We start from the raw sequence: 22611 nt of genomic DNA on the forward strand, positions 1-22611 counted from the left end.
AAAAACCAAACTCTACAAGGAAGAGGAGAGCTGAGGAGGAAGCAGTCAGCAGTCGGTGGCCGGGGGACACAGACAGACATGGCCGGCAGCGAGGGTAGGACTCCAAGGAGCCAAGCCAAGAGTCACCTGGGCCTACTGCTCCTTCATCAGTGCACCGCAGGCCTGGAGAGAGGCGGGCATGGGGAGAGCCCCAGCTCTGCCACCAAGAGGGCCTTTGGGGTCGCGCAGAGGCATTTGTAAGGGACCAGAAGAGAGGAAACTGTATCTGCAGAAGTCGGCATATTCCAGTGCACGATGGTTCGACAGCATCCTTCAGTGTGGCACAGAAAACAGCACCACACGAGAAAACATTTCAGAAGAGACAGAACCTAGTGATGACTGTGCAGAGGGCATTTCGTTGCACGTCAGGATAAAAAGCTGATTCGTGAGGATGCACACTCAGATGTGGTTTGTCTGATAGGTATTCTGACCCCAAAAGATGACCCTGGCAATAAGGAAAAAACAAAATACATCCTCAAGTGTTAACTCTCCCAGGCTGAAGGCCACAAGGGTGCAGACATGCCCCCAGTTCCCCCACCAAGCAAGTCTTCACGATGGACGTGTCACCAGCCCCTTTACCCCGCCCCAGCGGCTGAACGGGAAAGTCTAGTCCACTACTTCCTGCCGGGGTACCCCAAACCCCTTGTGCATCCTGATGCTTTGCAGAACCCGCTCTACCCGATGCCAGCTTTCCCAGCATCTGGCATCAGCAGGCGGAGTGTCGGGAGGACCAGGAAACAGAGTGCTGTGGGTGTTCTCCAGGATGGCCTGTACAACACAGGGCAGAGGCCAACATGTCATCTGCTGGCACCCACGATTTAGATAATGTATCAGTTAATGACTATTTGTGATGTGACCGTAAACAACACCCCAGTTAATGTGCTCAACAAATATTTACTGGATGCTGGCCCTCCGGAGGGAATCAAAGTCATCCCCCAACTGGAGCCCTCAGTGCAATTAACAAGACAAATGGGAAAATGGAGAGGTCATGAAGTTGCTTCTTACTTCTCCCGGATTAACCTGAAACTCAATCCTAACTTAAATGGTATATGCCATGGTGCAAATGGACGCCTTCCAGCGTGCCAGCCTGGGAGCTATCTCTAAGACAGCTCTTCCACCTGTTCCCACCTCTTACCACAGGCAGACTTTACATATTTTAGGGCTGGGAATCAAAAAGTAAATTAAATCCACTTGAATTCAAATTCACTAATTTGAGATTTGTGATAATTCTGGAATTAATCGAATTATAATTGACTTCCCATGAAATAAGTCCTGCTGAGCCAGTCAGCAGTGTGAATAATATGACAGAGGTAAAATGATTTGCTCACTCATTTACCAGATGTTTCTTGCACTGTGCGCTATGCTCCCTGAGGGTAGCCTGGAGAGCCAGCCAGACAGGGACACAGCCACAGAGAAGCGCCCAGGTTATCAGTAAAGACAAACATTAAATAATAATTGCCCAGTTAACTACTTAAGTACAATTATATTAACTACTGCAAAGGAGTGGGTATGGCTAGATAAGAAAGCGTATAACAGGGAGACTTACAATAGCCTGAAGAAGCTGCCTTATTGAAGGGTCCTGTGAGCTGGGTTCGGAAGCATACGTAAGAGTTAAGCAGGTAATAGGGAAAAGGTGAAAGTAAATTATTCCAGGGAGAGGGAACAATGTGTGCAAAGGCTCTGAGGCACACTCTGGAAAGCCAAGGGGGGGAAATAGTACAAGAGGAAGATGGAAAGGAAGGCTTTTTGTTAAGGAGGCCGATTTTCACTCTTGAAAACTGGGAAACCATTGAGGGGTTCTAATAAAGAGGCTGACATGAACAGATTTGAGTTTTACGAGCTGTTCCTGAATGCGGTGCTGAGAATGAATGTTGCATAGCCCAAGGGAGTCCCCAAAGCAGTGAGTGGGGCAGATTTGTCAGCCTCTAAAAAGTGTGTTTCAGCAGCAATGACAGTGAGTCCATGAATCCAAGCACAGAGTGATAGTCTCCCTAAGTGTTCACAAAATAAACGTCACCACATCCTTCTACATCTACCTCTCGGCCACATGCCACATGGACTGATTTCGTCCTTATCTCTGAGCTGCATCTCGGTGGAGTGGCAGGCAATGAAATGGACCAACTATCTAGTGACACAAAAGGGTCAATATGAATTTTTCAGATGGTCTTAATATCCAAGGTCAGCAGTCCTTCTCCATTCCAGTGGAATGTCTCCTTCATTCTTGTTCCTTCTTTTCTATGCCTAGTTTGAGCATTGCTTCCATGTTGACAAGCTCAGTCCACAAAGGCAAGTAATTGATTTACTTTTCTGGGTTTAAAGATTTCTTTTCTGGGTTCAGGGGATTTTCTTTCCAGTTGAGAAGAATATGAAGCTACCGTCAATTCCCGGGATATGTGGCTTATGATATGTGACCTGTGACAATACGGCATGAGCTTGAAATAGGGAACCCGGCGTGGTGTGAGGACAAAGGACAGCCTAGGAGTCAGGGATGGGGCCAGACAGATGGTGCTAGACACAAAGCCCTCTGTGAGCCTCCAAAGAAATGTGCTCCACAAATCTGAGTTAGTATGATTATTAATATTATTAATAAACTACCACGGACCAGATCAATTATCCAGGAGCTGGGAGGTGTGGAAGGTCTTGAGGAAGCCCCAGTGGTCTGCATTTAAAATTTGCATAATGGATTTATTTTAATTAGCTTACACTTTATTCTGTACACTCTTCGAATTCTCCTGGGCAGCTTTTCGGTTCTTTTAGCTGTCAAAATAGATACTCAAGCCTCCTGCCAACAATAAATCGAACACTGTGCTACAGCTTGCTGAGTGGATTCAAGTTCTGCCACGCCAGTCCTCTTTACTGCAAAACCTGAGTTATGACTCCACATGGGAAAGGGCCTTTGGTCAGATATGACCAGCAAAAAATAATTCACAACTGCGCCAATTGTATTAGAAATCCCAACAGCTTAGTACAGGTTCCTGAAGATTCCTTGGACCAGAGATGAGTTAATGAAGATTGGAAGGTATAGATACTGGCCCTATATTGTTTTTCACCAAAAATGCCTATGTCTGGAATTTTGTTGAGCTCCAGTGTAGATTAAATATATACATATATATGTGTATTTATATATATATATATATTATAATTATAATATATAATAATATATAATACACTTTATATTATATATTATAATATCATATAATATTTTATAATATATAATATTTAATCTCAAGTTCAGATTAAATATATACATATACATGTGTATTTATATATATACATATATATTATATTATATACTATATAATATAATTATAATATATTTAGATATTCTATAATATAGATATATAATATATAATATAATTATGACATATATAGTATATATACACATATATATATGCATACATTATATAGACATATATTATATATATATATATATATATATATATATATGTGTGTGTGTGTGTGTCTTTAAATGTCAGTAAGACAGTTCGCTTTCAAAGCCAAGTGTCTTACTGACATTTAAAGACATCTTTTGCACCCAGTATGTGCTTGACCAGTTGGTCAGTTGGGTCCACTAATATTATTTTTCTTCTTTCTAGATGGGGCAATGATAACAGTGAATGCAAGCATGAGAAGAAGTTTTAAAACGACAGACCCTAAAACCCAGCGAGGCAGGCACCTGCAGTCCCCACTGCCATAACAGGTATGGAACCAACCCAAGGAAACACTTTCGGTTGTCAGCCGCTGTGCTGGCTCCACTGGACATCGGGAGACGAGAGGGAGAGGTGGAGGGTGAAACCAAATTTATGACTGCCCCATCTGAAGCCAGGGAAATCAAATCAGAATTGAAGAAGTTATCTGAATAAAGGCCTCTCTTCTTCCCAAGGCAGGAGAAATGTGGTTACAGTAGCTCCCCCTTATCCATGGTTTTGCTTTTTTGCGATTTCAGTCACCTGCAATCAACCACGGTCTGGAAGCATGTATGGTCCTTCTTTCTGACATACAGTCAGAAGGTCAGTAATAGCCTAACCCTACTTCACGGTGCCCACGTCATTCACTCCCTGCCATCTCCTCACATAGACATTTTATCATCTCACATCATCACGAGAAAGGTAAGTACAGTACAGTCAGATTTTGAGAGAGAGAGACCACATTCACATAACTTCTATTACAGTATATTGTGATAATTGTTCTACTTATTATTGTATACTATTGTATTGTGATAATTGTTCTATTTACTATTGTATACTATTGTATTGTTGTTAATCTCTTCCTGCATCTGATTTATAAAGTAAGCTTTATCATAGGTTAAACATAGTATGGACAGGGTTCGATATTACCACCCACAGTTTTCAGCCATCCACTGGGGGTCTTGGAATGTATCCCTCATGGATAAGGGGAAAATACTGTATTTTCTGAATAGTCCAAATATCAGTGAACATCTTTTATTAGTGTGTGGAATTATGACACAACCCAAAATCAATTAGGGTTCTTTGGCCATGCACAACAGAAACAGAAACTGGGCAAATTCAGCTGAAATAGATGAGTATTAAAAGGAAAATGGAGCCCTTGCAGACTCCAGGTGAATGGTGAAGTCCCAGCCTGGGCAAGAGTGAGCAGACAGCTCTGCCGCTGGAAAGAACGTCCGAGCACATTTCCATCCCGGCATCACTTTAGAAGAAACACTACAAAGGGCCTGGCCTGGGTCTCACGTCTGCTCTTGACCTGGGGAGATCTCGGCAGGCACCTTGAACTTTCAACCCCACCAAGACGAACCACAGCGGAGACAGGAAATTGCCCCAAAGTTATCAAGTGCTTTTACTCAGAGGAGATGGATGGAAGCTGAGCGTTCAAAAAATAACAAATATCTGCTAATGGGGGTGGTATTTAATTGGCTGGGAGTTGCTTACTTTAAGATTCTAAATTTAAATCTCTACTGTCCTATTTTCACGTAAATGTGGAAGTATGGAAACCCCAGTATTACCATTACGGAGCACAGCCATTGCCAAGACCAAGACCCCAGCATTCAGGATGCCGGAAGCCTCCCTGACTGTATTGGCAGGACCTCAAGATCCAGAAAACTTGACTCACCGTGGTCGAAGCCACTAAAGTCCCCCGCCCCACCCCAATTACACAAATCCAGAGCAGGTAGTTCTGGCACAGACTCACCACTCAGCCATGTCATTGATGACCCAGGACTGTCCTGCCCACCAGGTCGTCCTCAGCATATTGGTCTTTAATTGTCATTGCTCGTTCCTCAAGATTGCAAACTGAAGGCCTCGGTGTTGTGAGCTGAGTTGTATTCCCCAAATTTTCACACGTTGAAGTCCTAACCCCCAGGACCTCAGAATGAGATCTTACTTGGAAATAGGGTCATGGCAGCTGTAATTAGTTAAGATGAGATCATTAGGGTGGGCTCTAATCCTAAAGGATTGATGCTTTTATAAAAAGGGGAAGTTTGGACAGAGAGAAACACAGGAAAGACAGTGAGAAGACACAGAAGATGGGCATCTACAAACCAAGAAGAACGGCTTGGAACAGACCCTTTCCTTGCAGCCTGCAAAAGGACTTAATCCGACTGACACCTCGATCTGGGACTTCCAGCCTCTAGCACCAGGAGATACTTTCTGTTGTGTAAGCCAGCACTTTGTGGTACTTCGTTGTGTCAGCTCTAGCAAACAAACACACTCCATTCCAGGATTTGTGTCCCCGTGCGAAGCAGGAAGAAAGGGCGTCAACAGGGTGGAGACCACAGGGATTGTTCCTTTGATCAGAAAGGCCAGAACTTTCCCTGACATCCAAATGCTCCCACCCCTGTGACCAGAGGCGTGCCGCCTAGAAGGGGAAGCCTGTGAGGAAAGGAGTGAGGCTGGCCAGCCAGCAGGGCCCGAGGGCTGAAGCAGATGTCCTCTGCCCCCTAAAAGGCCTGTAATATGCTTTCTGGGAGAAGCAGCCCTGATTTTCAAGGCAGGGCTGAGGAGCACGTCATTAGAGGCTTTTGCAGAGTGCATTGGGGGTTTGCTAAAATTTGTGGTCCTTCCTCTCTCCAGCACAGCCCGCTCAGTTCTCCCATTCATAAAACCAGGTCTGCCTGCCAATGAGTCAACACTGGAAACCCACCGGAGGGCTGTGGTCGAGACACAGGAAACAAAAAGCCCCAAAGAAGGCTGGCCTCCAGGACTGAAACACAATGCTGCTGGCCCAGCAGCCTCAGGCCTGGGCAGGACACCTCGTGCGCTGTCCCCCATGTGGGGCCAGGACAGGACAGGGACACAAGGTGTGCAGGCCCTACCTCCCTGATGGAAGCATCTTCATGTTCCGTCCCCTAAAGCCCTGGCAGTGTTATCCCTCCAACCAGCCAGCCAAGGAGGGAAGAATTCAGCCTTGCCAGCTTCTACTGCCGATGGGAAGGAAGCCACTGTGTGACAGTGTCATCTGTCAGCTGACGACTCAGAGCACCCTGCCAGATGTTCACCGTCCCAAATGCCCACCACTTGGGCCCATGCTAGGGTCTACACTTGCTACTTTAGCTGACTTGTCATGTGCTCCTTGACTTTTCTCCTGCCTGGGCCAGGCCTGTTCCAGGCAGTGTAAGTATGTACCTCGGGAGAAGCGGCCAGGGTCCCCAGCGGAAGCAGCATCTCAGACAGGACTCAGAAGTAAATGCAAGGTACAGCCCCACACCCATTAGGATGGCTACTACAAAAAAAAAAGAGAGAGAGAGAGACAGAAAATAACAAGTGCTGGCAAGGATGTGATGACACGGGAATACTATTCAGCCTTAAAAAAACAGGGAAACAGGATGGAAATGGATGATCCTTGAGGACATTCTGCTAAGTGAATCAGCCAGCCATAAAAAACCAAATATGGTGTGATTCCACTCGTATGAGGTGCCTAGAGTAATCGAATTCATAGAAACAGAAAGTAGACAGTGGCTGCCAGGGCTGAGGTCGGCAGTAGGGGGGAGTGGGGAGTGGAGCTGGCGTTTAACGGGTACAGAGTTTCAGTCTGGGATGTTGTAAAAAGTTCTGGAGAGGAATGGTGGTTGCATCAGTATGAACGTACTTAATACTACCGAACTGTGCACTTAGAGTGCTTACGTTGGTAAATTTTATGTCCTGTATATTTCACCACAATTTTTTTTAAAAAAGAAGAAAATCTAATGAAGGGACCATAACAGGCCATAAGAATTCGGGAGACCCCAGCACTTGGAGCTATTCAGGAGGAATGGGAGACATCCCCCCCGCCCCCGGGAGCCCCCAGGGAGAAGGGGAGCAGTGTTGCTGGGCCCAGAAAGAGACCAAGGCCTGGGGAGGGGCCATAGCAAGGGAGGACCACAGCATTGCCAAGACCCCACACCGTAGCCAGAATCAGGGATGGGGGAGAAATGCCAGGGATTCTAGGTCTTTCCAGGCTGCACCCAGCATCTCCCAGTGGTCACACCCAAGGGCAATTTAGAGAGTTGAGGGGCCCCGGTGATGCAGGCTCTTTGGGATTGTGCCCTCTTGGGGTGGCTCCAGGACAAGTTCAATGAGCAGACAGACAGTCTAGCGGCTCCTGAGCTCCTGGCTCTTACAGTATAATGATGGGATGGGCAACTTAACTTTAGATTATGCTCAGTACCACAAAGAGGATGAACCAGGTACTGTGAGAGAAAGTGGGGAGGGGACACCCCCATGGCATGTCAGGGAAGACCTCTCTGCAAAAATGACACATCTGAACTTTAGACATTGTCTTGGGCAGGGTTCCCCAGAGGAGCAGAACCAATAGGATGTGCACATACAGAAAGAGATTTATTTTAAGGACCTGGCTCTTTCAGTGATGGGGGCTGGCAGGTCTGACATCTGCGGGGCAGGCTGGAGACCCAGGGGGGAGTCAGTGTTGCAGCTGCAGTCCAAGGACTGGGGGCTGAATCCTCCCTTCCTCTGGGGAGCTCAGTCTTTGAGATGCTGCTCACCCGCAGCATGGAGAGTAAGTAATCTGCTTTTCCCAAGGTCTATTGATTTAAATGTTAATTACATCTTAAAATTACTTTCATAGCAACATCTAGATGTGTTTAACCAAAAACTGGGCACGAGGGCCCAGCCAAGATGACACATAAAATTAACCACCACAGGCACCATTACCCATCTGGACCAGTGTGTAGCTCTCACAGGGAGCCGCTAAGTCGGATAGCCTGTTCATGCCCTGCACGTCTTTCTTTTGCAGAGAAAAAAAAAAAAAATCCCACTTTGCAATTTGCGTCTGGTCACCAGGAAGCTCTAGTTTTGTGGAAAGAGGGCTGCATCTAACCCCTCTAGAACCGTCACCCAGAGGCACCCGCTGGCTGACCGGGGAGTAGTCTTCCTAGCTGGCGGACGATGCAGGGGAATAAGAAGTGCACGGACGGGTTCAGCGACTCCTCGAGCATCGGCAGTGTGCTGGACGATGCAGACAGGGAGGTGAGCAGCCTCACAGACCGGGCGTTCAGAAGCTTGTGCATCTCAGAGGACACATCCTTCCACGACTCCGACCTGACCCTGTCCCCGGATATCACCCGCCAGGTGTTTGGGAGTCTTCACCAGGGAACGGTGAGCCACACCCACAGGAAAAGTGGTATTTGGAGCCAGTTACCATCACAAGGCACCGAGCATGCGGGCTGGGCAGCCACGTTCCAGCAGCTACCCAAGTACGTTCAAGGGGAGGAGAAGTATCCCAAAAGCAGCCCCCCACTGACACCAGCCCAGAGGAGACTGGAGGTGCCAGTTTCTGGCCTGAGGAGCAGCAACAAGCCTGTTTCCAAAGTGTCATCGCTAATTAAATCCTTTGACAGGACTGAGAGCCAACGCTGTGACAGCAGGCCCCCAACCAGTAAGCCCCCGGCTCTCAAGAACCCCCCCAAATTTGCTCCTCTTCCAGAAAGTGGCGTCAACTTCTGCTTCGATTCTGCCTTTCTGACTGTCAGGAGGGTGCCCGCTGAAGTCTCTGGAGCCCATCAGAGTAGCCACCAGCCTGGCAAGAAGCACGGAGAGCAGGAGTCCCCCAAGAACCCCGAGATGGCCTGTCACAGCTCCAGCAGCTTCCTCCCAACACCTGAAAACATGGCCAATGCGTTCGAGTCAAAGTTCCCCTCTCCTCCCCACAAGCCATCCAAGGGTGAGTCTGGAAGAGGTAAGGAGTGGCCTCGCAAAGGGACCTTTCTTCATAGTGAAAACAGTGCTTTTGAGTCGTGGAATGCCCACCAACCGCGGCTGCCCGAGAGAAAGGAGGCTGCTGACCCTGTCCCAGAAAGCAAAGCCCCCAAGCATTACGAGAACACGCCCTTGTTAAAAGAGCCCCCGGCCTCTGAGCACAAAGTCTCCCCCTGCCAGGCCCGGGCCAGCTGCAGTCAGGAGGAGAGCAGGCTGGCAGCAGGGGCTCTCTCTGCATCGGGACCCTGGGGACCTCGGGATTCGGGGCCCCAGGTATTCAGTACAGAGGGAAATTCTAGCTCCCAGCCCGACCTTCAGGGGAAGCCCACCCAGCCACCATGGAGGAAACCAAAGTCCGGCAAAGGAAAGAAGGAAAGTCTACAAGATGCATCGGAAGAGAAGAAGCAGGCCACCAGAAGAGGCCCAGCCTTGTACACAAAGCACAATCCCCAGGGACAGTTTCCAGAAAACGAGGCTCTTGACATGCCCATGGACCCCAACGAGCATTACAGCCCTCCTTTCAACATCAGTAAGCTTCTGACCCCCATCATACCCACCAAGAATATCCTGGAGCCATCTGACAGCCAGCCGGTGGAGATAACCCCATCACCCTCAGGACAGCTAAACGGGTACCAAGAGAAGGAACCCAGTGAATGTCAGTCTCGGGACAGCTACAAATCCAAAGCCCCTAGCCTGCTGTTCAACCTGAAGGATGTACGGAAGCGTGTCAAGAGCACATATAGTCCCTCACCTCTCTCGAAAGGCCTCGAGGAGAAAACCAGGGGCAAGCAAGAACCCGTGAGCAATGGGATCATCCTTCCCAATGGGCTTGAGGAGAGCCCTCCAAATGAGCTTTCTAAGGAAAGGGCAGCTGATGCCCCTTCTGTGTCACACATCAGTCCCCAGATGGACCCTAAAGCTGACCCTGGTACAGCCTCTGTGGACAACTATCTAACTCTTAACTCACCTCCAGCCATCACCCAAGCCCCCTTCTCCGTCAATGGGGAGGGAGCTGACAGAAACAGCTATGAGAAGGACGATGGAGAACCGGAAATGGGCACCACCAGGTCTGGGAAGTGTCCAGAGTCCAGGGAACAGTGCCCCAGGAAGCACCTGTCTCTGCGGCTTTGCAGTAGAGAGCCTGAGGCAGGGAAGGCTGCAGAGAAACCAAAGACTCCCAGCCTAGAAAAGGGGTTCTTGAGATCCGTGTCTCAAGAGACAGAACCCGAGACAGAGGCAGGACTTCAGAATCCAAACTTCAACCAGAAATTCTCCCCAGGGCCTCTCTCTCCCGAGGAAGAAGATGTGTTTTACAGTGACAGCCAATCGGATTTCATGCCATGCTTCAAAAGTAAGGCCAAATTCAGCACCAGCTCTTCAGACCAGTCCTTTGCCTCCTTTGAGGACCAGCAGAAGACGTGGTTCACGGAGAGCCAGCAGGAAGACAGGAGGAATGACGTAAGTGCAGGTGACAGTCAGAAGGACGAGAAGGAGAAAGCAATAGGGAAAGATGAGACACAGCACGGTGCCTTAAGTAACGGGCAGGTGTGCGTGCAGGAGCACAGCCAGGGGGCATCGTCGCAAGGAGAAGGGGAAAGCTCATCTGGATGTAGACCCAGGAAGGCATCGAGAGAGGAAGCTAACTTCAGAGGCACTTGGATCGCGGGAAGTAAGGATACAACCAGAGACCCTACCCCCTCGCCATCTTCCACTATGAACAAGCACAAACTGTTTGCAATTAAAGACAACACCCTCAGGGCCACCCCCGTGATAAAACCCATCATGTTGCCCCTCCTGAGGGCCATGTCATCAGAGGACCCTCTGGGCAGCGGCCACAAAGAGGAAGACCTGCCAAAGCCAGGCTGGGGAGAAGAGGCTGGTCTTTGTGGCCCTGAGAGCCAGGAAGTGGCCAACACGCCTACAGCCGCTAACACGCAGGGCACACACTTGAAGCACATGGCCTGGGAGAGCACAGAGGACCACGGGCAGGTGCCAGCCCCAACGGGGAACATCGCATCTCCTCCACTCGTGGCAGAGGCTGAAGGGCTGAAGCCACCCCCAGAGGCTGCACGTCGAGTTGTGGCAAACGATGGCAAGAACAGCTGCACAGTCCAGGGGAAGCTAGATGCTCCAAGGTGCATCCCCACCATCGCTTTGCCTGAGGGCGACCCGGAAGACCAGCCACCCCCACAGCAGCCGGGAACCTGCTGGGAAGAGCACACACAAGATTTCAAAAGTCACTTATTGTCTACACCCCGAGCAGGGCCCCCGGGGAGAAGACTGGTCCCCGGTGAGATGGCAACTTCCCCCAATGCCAGCTCCCCGGATGAGAGCAGCGCGTGCTCCCCTGCCGCCAGCAGCACCTGGGACGATGCCTCCCAGGCCCCCAGCGAGCCGGGCCTGCTGCCGGGGGAGCCTCCCCACACCAGTCCCTGGGCCAGCCCCTACTCTGCCAGGGTGGCCCGCAGGGAGGACCTGACCCACGCCCTCACGTGGGAGGCTGGCTCGGACCCCCAACTTGAGCCACCTGCAGAAGACCTCAGGACACTTTCTCCAAGAGGCTTGGTGCTGGACGCGGCTGCCGGCTCAGCAGGCCTCCCTGAGAAACCAGAACTTCCCGCCCCGCTGGAGAGGGCGGCCAGCAAGCCTCCTGCAGTCCCACCCAAAACAGAGAAGGCCCTGCGGCGGGCAAAAAAGCTGGCCAGCAAGAGGAGGAAGACTGACCAACTGCAAGAAAAGCATGGCGAACCCCTGGAAGAAAAGCCATGCCTGGAGGACCTTGAACGAGGGCCACCAGCCCCCGGAGAGAGGCCCCGACCCAGGTGCCCCGGCGTCCGCTCCCTGCCCCCTCCCATCCACCGCCACTCAGTGTCTGCCTTCTCAGAGCCCATCAGGAGGCAGCCTGGGGGATCCCAGTCCCTTACTCCCCTGCCCCCTTACCCTGCCACCCAGAAGGTTCTCCAAGACCCCCAATCTGGAGAATACTTTGTCTTCGATCTGCCACTCCAGGTGAGAATCAAGACCTTCTATGACCCCGAGACGGGCAAATACGTCAAGGTCTCCATCCCAACCTCGGAGGGGGGCTCCCCGGAGCCACCCCCGCCAGACACTCCGGATGCTCCCTACATGCTGTACCCCCACTTCCGGCCCCTGCCCGTGACGACCTTGATGCCTCTGCGCTGCTCCTCTCAGCTGTCTGCCCCCACCTTCCTAAGTCAAGGCCCTCACACCACCGAGGCAGCTGGGCCCGGGCCCCGGAGGGCCCGCGACGCCGGCCTGCAGCTCCATCTGGGCCCTAGGCCTCGCGGCGACACCACCCGGCACTCCGCAGGCCAGCGCCCTGATGCTCCTTCCCCAAGCCTGGGGGAGGAGGGGGGAGATGCCCCACGCCTGGGCATCATCTCCACCAACGACCTAGAGGACTTCGCCACAGAAGGCATTTCTTGAGAATTGCATCTGATTAACCTCCCCGCCCCCAGATAAACCCAGAAGAACTTACTTCCCCTTTCCCCAAAACAATCCACACACACACACACACACACACCCCAACACATACTTAGCCATGTGAGATCCCTAAATTCCCAAAGGAAGTAGGGATTCTGAGAAAACCCCACCTGAAGGGCTTCTCTCCCTGGGAAGGTGCTATTTGCATGACTGGGTCCCTCCCAAGCCCCTTCCCAGATCCTGGATCTGCTCCACTGACCCCCTCTCTCTTCCCCTCCCTTACTCCCTGGCCTCCTCTGGCTATGCCCCTGGGGCGGGTCCAGAGGATTCCTAATGGCTGCTCTGCCCCAGCTGCCCACCTTCTTCTTCTCAAGGGCTGGCTCATGCAGTAAGCAAACTCCCAAGGCCCCCAGAATCGCTGCACTGCGCTGAGCTGAGCCCTGCCCGCAAGCAGACCACCCAGCCCAGCCCCTCCAGGTCCAGCGTGGTATGGACAACAACTCCACCCTCGCTCCAACGCAGCAGCCATTTCCAGTTCACTGCAGGCAGAGATGGCTGAGGACTGACCCAAGGCAATCTTGCAGAAATGTTTATCTGGATAGAATGGGTTTTCTTTACTGAGGAAGCTTTCCTCTGAAGGCTATTGTCTGATCGACAAAAGGCTACCTTTTAAAAAGTGAAACACGTTTGCAGATGTGATTCTGTCCTGGACTCCTGTCTCTCTTCTCTGGGTCGGGGTGGGTCTCCACCGGTGAGTAAAGTGCCTTGTGCCTTCCAGGCCTTCCATCACCACCGGGACGCGGGGGCTTCGTGTCTGAACAGAGCAGCTTTGGCACCCACCACGGTCCCGGTGTCTCTCCTTGAGCCCTCGGCACCTGTCCATGCCTTCTCGGGGCCAGGCTCTCCATTCCTGTTGGGAGACAAAGAGGAGGAAGACCCAAGCCCACCATCAAGGCTGGCCCAAGGAACTGAGTCAGGCCCTAGCTGTCCCAATCTAGTGACCAGTGCCTGTGCCCTATACTCAAAAGGAAATTGCATTTTCCCGACTCCCTGGCCTTTGGGGATGTGGAGGGAAGTATGTGAATCAGGTCAGGGGAGCAAAATACGATAACCGTCTCTGTACTTCTGAGAATAGAGAGAGTCTGTGAGCCGATGCCCACTGCGGGCAACTGTGCTAAGAAGGAAAGCAGGACTGTCCCCACAGGCTTCCACCCAGGGCATCTGCTGAAGCAATGTAATTCTTGTGCTATGGGAAATACGGGAGCAAACTCGTCTCCCTCTCTGTTTAGAAAGGACAGCTGTCGAGGCAGCTGTTGGGACTATGCTGCCCACGTCCCAGGGGACCCCACAAAACGCATCATCCTGGTTCTTTTGGCAAAGATAGCTGTTTCCGGGCTGGAAACAGACGGGAAGGCGCAGAACTCACCAAGTCCCGGACTCGCACAGATACAAGGATTCTGAGCATATTCCTGATCACGATTTGGACTCAGGATCTTATACCCGTTTGTTTTCCCAATAAGTACGGCCACACCTTAATTTCACTGGGCAAATACTACACAAGTCCCCCAGCTCAGGGCCGCGGTGAGACAACCAGATGCTTAGGCAGGGACACAGGCAGGCTGCTGTCCGAGAAGTGTGGTTCCCAGGAGTCACCCACTGGGATGCCAGTGAGAAGAACGAGCTGCAATCTTGGCTCTGCCACCAGGGCCAAGCATCCCCTCACCTTGCTTTCCTCTTAAACATGGAAGGTGATACCTCATCTTAGAATTCTCAGGGTCCAGGAAAAGAATTGCCCCAAAAAAGTAGAGTCCCTTAATTAAAAAACAACCGTAGTGGTAGTAACGACGTCCCCACAAGGAAAAATATACTTTTCTCAAGGGGAGCTTATGTTTGGGGAGGCAGCCATCTTCTGTCTTAGAAACAATATAAGCAGGGCTACTGATGGAGCTAAAAGCATAAAGGTAGATATTTAGAGATCAAGGTCAACTTCCCTATGAATGCACAAAAGGAACAGGGTGTCTGGCAGCATGCAACATGCACACAGAGAGCAGGGATTCCTTGGACACCTGGCTCCCCAGCAGGTCAGCCAGAAGGAGGGCCTCCATCACTTACAGCAAGGTGCCTATATTGCTAAGAAGCAGGTAATGCTTCCGAGGGACAAAAGTCAATGAAGACCAACTCAGTTGTAAATGCCGTTCTCCTCTTTCCTTCCTCCCTCCCTCCTTCCCTCTCTTCCTTTCTTTTTCCCTCTCTTCCTCCCTTCCTTCCTTTTCTCTATCTCTCTTTCTCTCTATTTTCCTCCCGCCCCCCTTTTGCAAACATTTTTAGAGTTCCCACCCTATGCCAGGCACTTCACTGGACACTAAAGATATACCATGATAATAAGATCTGGTAAAATCTAACAGAGAAGAAAGATAATTATAGTCCAGCGTGGTAAGTCATTTAATAGGGTGGTCTGAGGAGCACTTAACTCAGCCTGGGAAGAAAAGGGGTTTCCTACAGGAAACGGCACCTACACTGAGTTAGGAAACACCAAGTAATACATCAGCTTTTGAAGACACCAGAACTTCCCAGCTTTTATCTAGCAAACAAAGATGACATTTGTTAAATACTAATAGACTTGCCTTGCCACACCAACGTACAATGGTTTAGCTAATTGTTACTTAGCATTTTTAACCAACACAGGAATGAAACCAATGTAGCCTCACAGGATAGACCTTTGTTGATATGTCCCTTCAGCTTCTGAATTAATATTTCACTCCTCTGAGTTGCCCAGAAAAACCATTATTTCTACCACTGTGTTTAATAGAGCAGTGGTGAGAATTGTGAAAACATATTATTTGTAGAACTTGTGGGTCAAGTCCATGCCTACATCTTCTATTTAGTGCACGGGCCCTCCTATGAGTTTTGGCCCCTCTACGTGTTTCTGGTAAAGGTACACAGATGTAGAGTACCTCAAGGGAACAATCAAAGGTCCTGGGGCTACTCAGTGGAAAGTGACCAAGGGTTCACATTGTCAACCACATGGCATGTGCCAGCCCTGGAGCCAGGAGCTTTGAGACTGGCCTTCATCCTCAACAGACCTAGGAGAGGTACCCTCATTAGCCTCATATTACCATAAAGGAAGCAAAGGCACTGAGATGTTGAGTAACTTCCCAAAGTCACACAGTCACTGAGGGAGGGAGCCAAGCCAGGAACTCAGGTCACTCTCACTCTCACTGAGTGGACACCCCACTCACGCTTCTCTAAGTGTGGCCAATGGATCGGCAGTCTCCACATTACCAGGGAGCTTGTTAGAAACCCAGAAGCTTGGTCTGCATTTCCACAAGATTACCCGGTTATTCATTTGCGCATTACAATTTGAAAAGTGCTAGGAGCCTCTGTCTGGCCCAGAAAGGAAAGATTTCAGAGACATGCATCCAGGCCCTCATATCTACAACTTTGCCATGGGCACGGGAAGAGAGCCTTACACGTCGGGTGGGAGAGTTGCAGGGAGGCTGGTTCACACCCACTACAAGAAGGGCATGTCTCCTAACTACAGCCTCCACATGGCTAGGGTGGCTTGGGGGGCACAAAGCCCCCCGTCACCGGAAATGTGCCACAGAAGCTAGCGAACCCTTTTCTAAGACAGGGATGGATTCAATGTCAGACGGGTCCTAACGACATCTTTTGAGACCGCAGGCTGCATGTGGGGCTCCCGTGTAACAATGTCATGAGTCTAAAGTCTAAACAGGGGGTGCCCCCAGGAGGGAAAGATATGAGTGAGACTTTGGCATTTGCAAGAGGAGCTGTAGGCAAAACCCAAATTCTACGCATGTGGAAAGCGCTTTGGCCCAGATAACACCACAATGTTACACACAGTTGTCTTGTGTGGACCTTCTACACCATGCGGATATGTAGTCCCAGTTTAGCAGAGAGAGCTCCGGGCCCTGTCACCGGAGCCTGTCACCATCTGCTTACCTGTCCTTAGTACCACCGTAGCAGGGCCATCCGAGCAGAGGCCTCCTCCTTGCACTGGGACTCCACACGGACCCATCACTGCATTCTGGTAGTGCTTCTCTCCCTCACCTGCCGGCTGTCAGGAAGGAAGCCTAAGCCTGTCTGGGCTTTTCCATCACCCAGGCAGCTGTTAGCCAGACAGTTCCGGCTCCACTGCTGACTCCCCTCATCAGACACTCTACGTGTGGGAAAAGGACAGTTGTAAATGGAGAAGCTCCCCAGGAGATTCTGCTATACCCTGATTCATAAACGCAGGTTTCCCACACGAATGGCCTGGAGCTGCCCAGGCCCAGAGTTCCAGCCAGTGGAGACCCTTCAGTGGAGGAATCTGAGGAGGAAGGACACATCTGGGTTTGCCTATGGGCAGGGAGGACACAGAGACACTCCTCCAGGTGGAAAACTGCGGACAGGCAAAGGCACAGCCGGTTCTAGCACTGTCCATGCAGCCACCAGCCCTGCCCAGAGCCAGGCCCAGGCATGCCCGGAAGCTCTGAAAGGCAGCCATGGACTGATCTCAGAAGAGAGGAAGAGGGGCATTGTGGGGAGCGAGGGCTCCCTTCCAGCATGGTGGAGCCGGTGACCTCACTACACAAGGAGATAATGGAGGATTAAGGCGCTATGCACATTATCACCCCCAAGCAAAGCCAGCCTTGCTGTGTTCACCATTCATCCAAATGCAGTTTCATCTGTAAGCCCTTTCACTGTCCCAACATTGTTCTCAAGCTCCTCCTGGGTCCCAGCCCTGACCTCCATCTCTCGTTGCCATTCTTCCTGAGCTCGGAGATGCCCCTTGCTCTCTTTAGAGCCCTCTCACCACTCCCCCCCTTCATAATTTGCCAAGTGACATTGTTGGTGCCTGCCATCCTGTCTTCTGTGGTCAGTCCTATATTTTCCTCTGGATTTGGAAAATTTGGGGCTGACGTACTCTTCTTTCACATTTACAAACTCTAGATGACATGGTCAGTCTCACTCTGCATTCCTGTGCGTTCAGCAGCTCTTTCTTCCCTGCTGATCAAACTGGAAAGTGCCAGCAAGCCAAGTCAAGAACTAACCAAATGGTCTGCTTCTAGCAGAGACTCTTAGTCAACACTGCCATTAGTGGAGCCCCCATCTTGCTCTTCCTTGAGCTGCTAGCCAGTTGTGTGCTGTGTTAGGAGTATATGGAGGGCCCTCTGTCCAGCCAGGCAATCACTGCACCAGGCAATGTGATTTCAATGGCTTCCCCACCTGTCATGACCCCCATACATCCACTATATCTCTTCTGCCAAGTTTGCTGATTTCCCAGAATGTGGATACCTTCTGATGGAAATCTTTTGACCAATGCTCAACATCACTATTCTTGAGGAAAGTGTAAATCAAAACTACAAAGAGGTATCACATCATATCCCTTAGGATTGCTAATATTAAAAAAAAAAAAAAAGGCATTGGCAAGGATGTGGAAAAATTGGAACCCTTGTCCATTGCTTGTAGGAATGTAAAATGGCGTGGCCCCAGTAAAAAACAAAACAAAACAAAACAGAATGAAGATTACTCAAAAAGCTAAACATAGAATTACCAGATGATCTAGAAATTCCACTCTCAGGCATATGCACAAAAGAATTGAAAGCAAGGACTCAAACAGATATTTTCACACTCATGTTCACAGCAGCCTTATTCACAATAGCCGAAAGCTAGAAGCAACCCAAATGTCAGTCAACAAGATGGACAAAATGTAGTATATCCATACAATGGAATATTATTCAGCCTTAACAAGGAAAGAAATTCTGATACAGCCTATAAGGATGAACCTTGAAGACATTATGCAATGTGTAAGAAGCCAGTCACAAATGAACAAATACTATATGATTCCACTTTTATGAGGCACCTGAATGATCAAATTCATAGAGGCAGAAAGTAGAATGGCGGTTGCCAGGAGCTGGGGGAGGGAGGATGGGGAGTTGATGTTTATTGGCTGCAGAGTTCCAGCTGGGGAGGATCAAAAAGCTCTGGAGATGGTTGGTGGTGAATGTACTTAAATGTACACTTAAAAATGGTTAAAATGGTAAATGTGACGGTGTGTATATTTTGTCATGGATTAAAGAACAGAACAAAAACATAAAGCCTTTTGACCAGCACAGACATCCCATTCACCTTGAGGCCCCAGAACAGCGATGGCATTTAAAGGAAACCATGCCCCTCATGGGGACAAGAACAGACTGGGCTCCACCTTCTCCTGGAGACAAAGGCACAGGGACCAGAGAAGGCAGAATTCGGGACTGTGGCCCAAATCGTGAAGGGATGGGAGCCCACTCAGACCCACATTCTGACGATAGCAGTGCAACTATCCCTGACTCCAAAGAGAAAAATGGATGAAGACAAAAATCCAGGGCTCTCCCCCATTCCTGCCTCCCCAGCTTAGAGCCACATTGCCGACTTCCTGGTGGCCCAAGCCACAGGCCCCATCCTCACTGCTCCCAATCTCCTGCCCCCAATTCAGTCAGACCTCAAACCCGTCCACTCTATCTCCAGGCCTCTGTCAACATGCACCATTCATCAGTGCCCCACCACTACCCCTCACCCTGACTGCTATTAGAGCCCCCTCTCTGCCCCCACTCCTCACACAAACCCCTTCCAAACCACCCTCCCCACAGGGAATCCAAAGACCTAATGCCCCACCCTGATCCAGAATCTTCCTGGACTTCCTGCTCACCTCAGCAAAGAGCCAGCTCCAGAGGAAGACATGCCTCCACACACTGGGACCTTGGATCTCAATGGCCTCATCACCTGCTTCCTTAGAATTCAGTTGTCCCGGGCGTCTTTGAGTTGACCAAATGGGCCATTTCCAGCCCTTTGCACATTCTTTGACCCCCTCCACATTCTTTGACCCCTCCACAGGAGGTTGGGCCTGTGCCTCCTTGGCCACTGGTGTGTGCCCAACAGGATAGAGTGGGTGTGCCAAGGCCAGGTCAAAAAACTCCATGCCACAATCACCAGTCCCTGGAAAATACACTCCTCAAGTCCCCAGCTGCCACGGAGCCATCCATGTACCCTGGCTCACTCTGCTGTAAAGAAACCAACACAGGCCCATGTTCAAATGGTCTGGAGAGGCCCTGAGACCATATGGAAAGGGAGAGACCATGATCCTCCCGTTCCAGCTCCTGCTTCTGGCTCCTGCTCCTGAGCCAGAACCACCTCACCAAGCCATTCCCAGATTCTTGCCCCATAAAACCGTGAGAGATAATAAAGCGGTTGCTGTTATTTTAAGCCATTAAGCTTCAGAGTAGCTGGTGACACAGCAAGAGGTGACCAGAGCTCTCTCTTTCTGTCAGCCTCCATTCCCTGTCAACTCTCACCCTCTCCCTGCCAGCCTCCTCTTGTCTAACTCCTGTTACCCTAAGTTGCCCCAGCTTAGACGCCATGCTCCTGACCATGCACCTCACGTCCGCCATGATGTGTGGTCCTGCCATCACAGCACATATTTTAACTGCCTATTTAACTGTCTCCCTCACCTACTCAATGGCCAGTTTTGGAAGGAGGCATCTTGCCTGTCCACATAATCGCTGCATCCCCAGTGGCTAGCGCAGTGCAAGATCCAAGGTGGGCAACAGGCAAACATCATTGAATTCAGTGGGATTCTTACTTTAAATGGAAGAGTTGAAGCCAGTAAAAGGGATATTTTGGGAAAGCGACTAACGCCATTTTGACCTTATTTCCTCATTTTCCCACCTAGCTGTTGCCAGCATGTGGATGAGTCAACCCCATCCCTAACCAGAGCAGGCACTCCGCTCCCCTGCCCCTGTATCATGGGCAGCCAGGCAGGCTGTGGCCCCACAAATGGGGTCTCAGGGACCTGAGGCCCAGGAACAGATGTCCCACAATGGACCCCATAAGTCAGCATTCACATTTATCTAATGTTCTTTGCTGAGAAGCTCACACCTGCCGACCAAAGGAGGCCAAAGACTTGCCCCGCACTCACAACGATGTGCAAAACCCAAATTAGAAATGAGTTATTTGGTTTGGTGATGAGGGAAATAATGAGGACATTAGACAAATTGTATTAGGTGAAAGCTGCGAATGAACCTGAATTCTGTGTTTCTTGCCATGGGAGGGCTCGGCATCAGACCGCTGTCTTCCAAAGCATTTCATCATGTTTGGCTACCAGGTGGGAAGGCCAGGCTGGTATAGATGGGGTTTAACTCTTAGGTCACCCAAAGAAAATTAAGGCTGCTCTCTTTCGGGATAAGGAGGGTAAATTTAGCTGTCGTCCTCTCCTCGCTTCCCCTCAATCCAATGATACTGCCTAATTTGAGTTCCACGGATGGAGAAATAAATATTATTACAGGGGAAAATGGCTTTAAAAGATAAACAGCATCACTACCTCAGGGGGCCACACATCTAGTTTTATGTAGTATTTGAATATTATCAAGCATGGAAGAGCTTTAGAAAGTCCTAGAGGAGACACTGCTTGACACCTTCACATCTCAACTTCTCTATGAGTTTTTGAAACAGCATGATTCTCAAGTTTCTTGGGAAGTCAAATCAGCCACTAAGATGTCCCTAAAAGTTCCAACCGCTTCCTTTGAGTGTGTTCTTGAGGAGTCTTCAAGAACTTAAAATTAGAAGACCACAGCTAAGAACATTTGTTAAAAGACCCCTGACCATACCATCTTCCCAGAGCATGTTTCATGCTAACAGGGCTGGCCCACCCAGCCCAGGGAGAGATCTTTCCCCCCAATCTGTGCTCTGCATAGCAGTGAGGGAGGGAGCAGGGCAGAAGCCACCTAAAGCAGGAGTAAGGAAAGGAAAAGACATGCTATCCCCTCCAAAAATTCCCATAACATATTTGAATCTAATCTGAATCCTCCAAGCTTTGGCAGAAAATGCTAAGAGACAGGGTTTTTCTAAGTAAATCTGAGTCCGTTGTTGCTGGCCCTGGAGAAGATTTGCTAGGTCCAAAATACACTCAGGGCAACTCCCTTCTGTCACCTGAGCAGGGACTCCAGAAAACCAGAAGAGATCTGTCCCTCCAAGGTGACATCAGTAGGCCCATCCAATTTGGCCATTTTTATTTAAGAGTCTTTGGGATTTTTCATGAAACTCGGTATCAACAGAAATTGTCTTAAAAAAATAATTTTATCAGGGGGCGCTTGGGTGACTCAGTTGGTTAAGTGTCCAACTTCAGCTCAAGTCATGATCTCAGTTTGTGAGTTCCAGCCCTGCGTCAGGCTCTGTGCTGACAGCCCAGAGCCTGGAGCCTGTTTCAGATTCTGCGTCTCGCTCTCTGCCCCCTCTAGCTCATGCTCCGTGTCTCACTCTCCCTTTCTCTCAAAAATAAATAAACATTTTTTAAAAAAGTAAAGATAATAATTTTATCAGGGTGCCTGGGTGGCCCAGTCGGTTGAGCATCTAACTCTTCATTTTGGCTCAGGGTCATGGGATCGAGCCCTGCATTGGGGTCCACACTGAGCATGGAGCCTGCTTAAGATTCTCTCTCTCTCTCTCTCTCTCTCTCTCCCTCTGCCCCTATCCTCTGCTTGCTCTCTCTCCAAAATTTAAAATAATAATAATAACAATAAATTTTATCATATTTTATCAAATTTTATCATATTTCACGAATGAATTTACCAAACATTGAAATTAACCTTTATCACTACTAAACTACATGTGGTGAAAGCATTGCTTCTTCTGCTTCCCCTCTTGGCTTCTTACACATTAAACAAGTTTTAGACACTGGACAACGGGCAGCATAGAACTGTGATCCTGAAGAGAAGGAAAGCAGATAAGGTGAGCCCCATGATTTCACCAGCTTATTGTCTGGAGGCCATTTCCAGGCCACCGTTCAGGGAGGGGAACCCAAACAGAGCCCAGCAGTCCGGCTTTGTAGATACAGAGATTAGAATTTCAAGAGGCCAAAAATACCAGAATTTTCAGGGCACAGTATTAGAGATGAGGGGTTTTATAGAAGGTAAGCTCTGAAAATTTG

General features: G+C 49.8%; 1 protein-coding gene across 10 annotated transcripts in view; it reads left to right on the forward strand.

Moving 5' to 3' along the window:
* The window catches only part of CD2H10orf71 (chromosome D2 C10orf71 homolog), a 29359-nt gene extending 15998 nt beyond the window's left edge, over positions 1 to 13361 (forward strand). For 6 of the 10 annotated variants that reach the window (XM_053206913.1, XM_053206910.1, XM_053206911.1 and 3 more), the window contains 3 exons: positions 3636 to 3739; positions 3986 to 4152; positions 8245 to 13361. In XM_053206913.1, coding sequence (XP_053062888.1) covers positions 8397 to 12653 — 4257 coding nt within the window. In that variant the 5' untranslated portion in view covers positions 3636 to 3739; positions 3986 to 4152; positions 8245 to 8396 and the 3' untranslated portion in view covers positions 12654 to 13361. Of the gene's footprint in view, positions 1 to 3635; positions 4153 to 6121; positions 8008 to 8244 lie in introns of those variants that run through there. The other 4 variants (XM_053206912.1, XM_027062530.2, XR_003421181.2 and 1 more) reach the window with 3 other exon arrangements.
* The last annotated feature ends 9250 nt before the right edge of the window (positions 13362 to 22611 follow it).

Source organism: Acinonyx jubatus, chromosome D2 (assembly GCF_027475565.1).
Source record: "Acinonyx jubatus isolate Ajub_Pintada_27869175 chromosome D2, VMU_Ajub_asm_v1.0, whole genome shotgun sequence".
Classification (NCBI taxonomy): Eukaryota; Metazoa; Chordata; class Mammalia; order Carnivora; family Felidae; genus Acinonyx; species Acinonyx jubatus.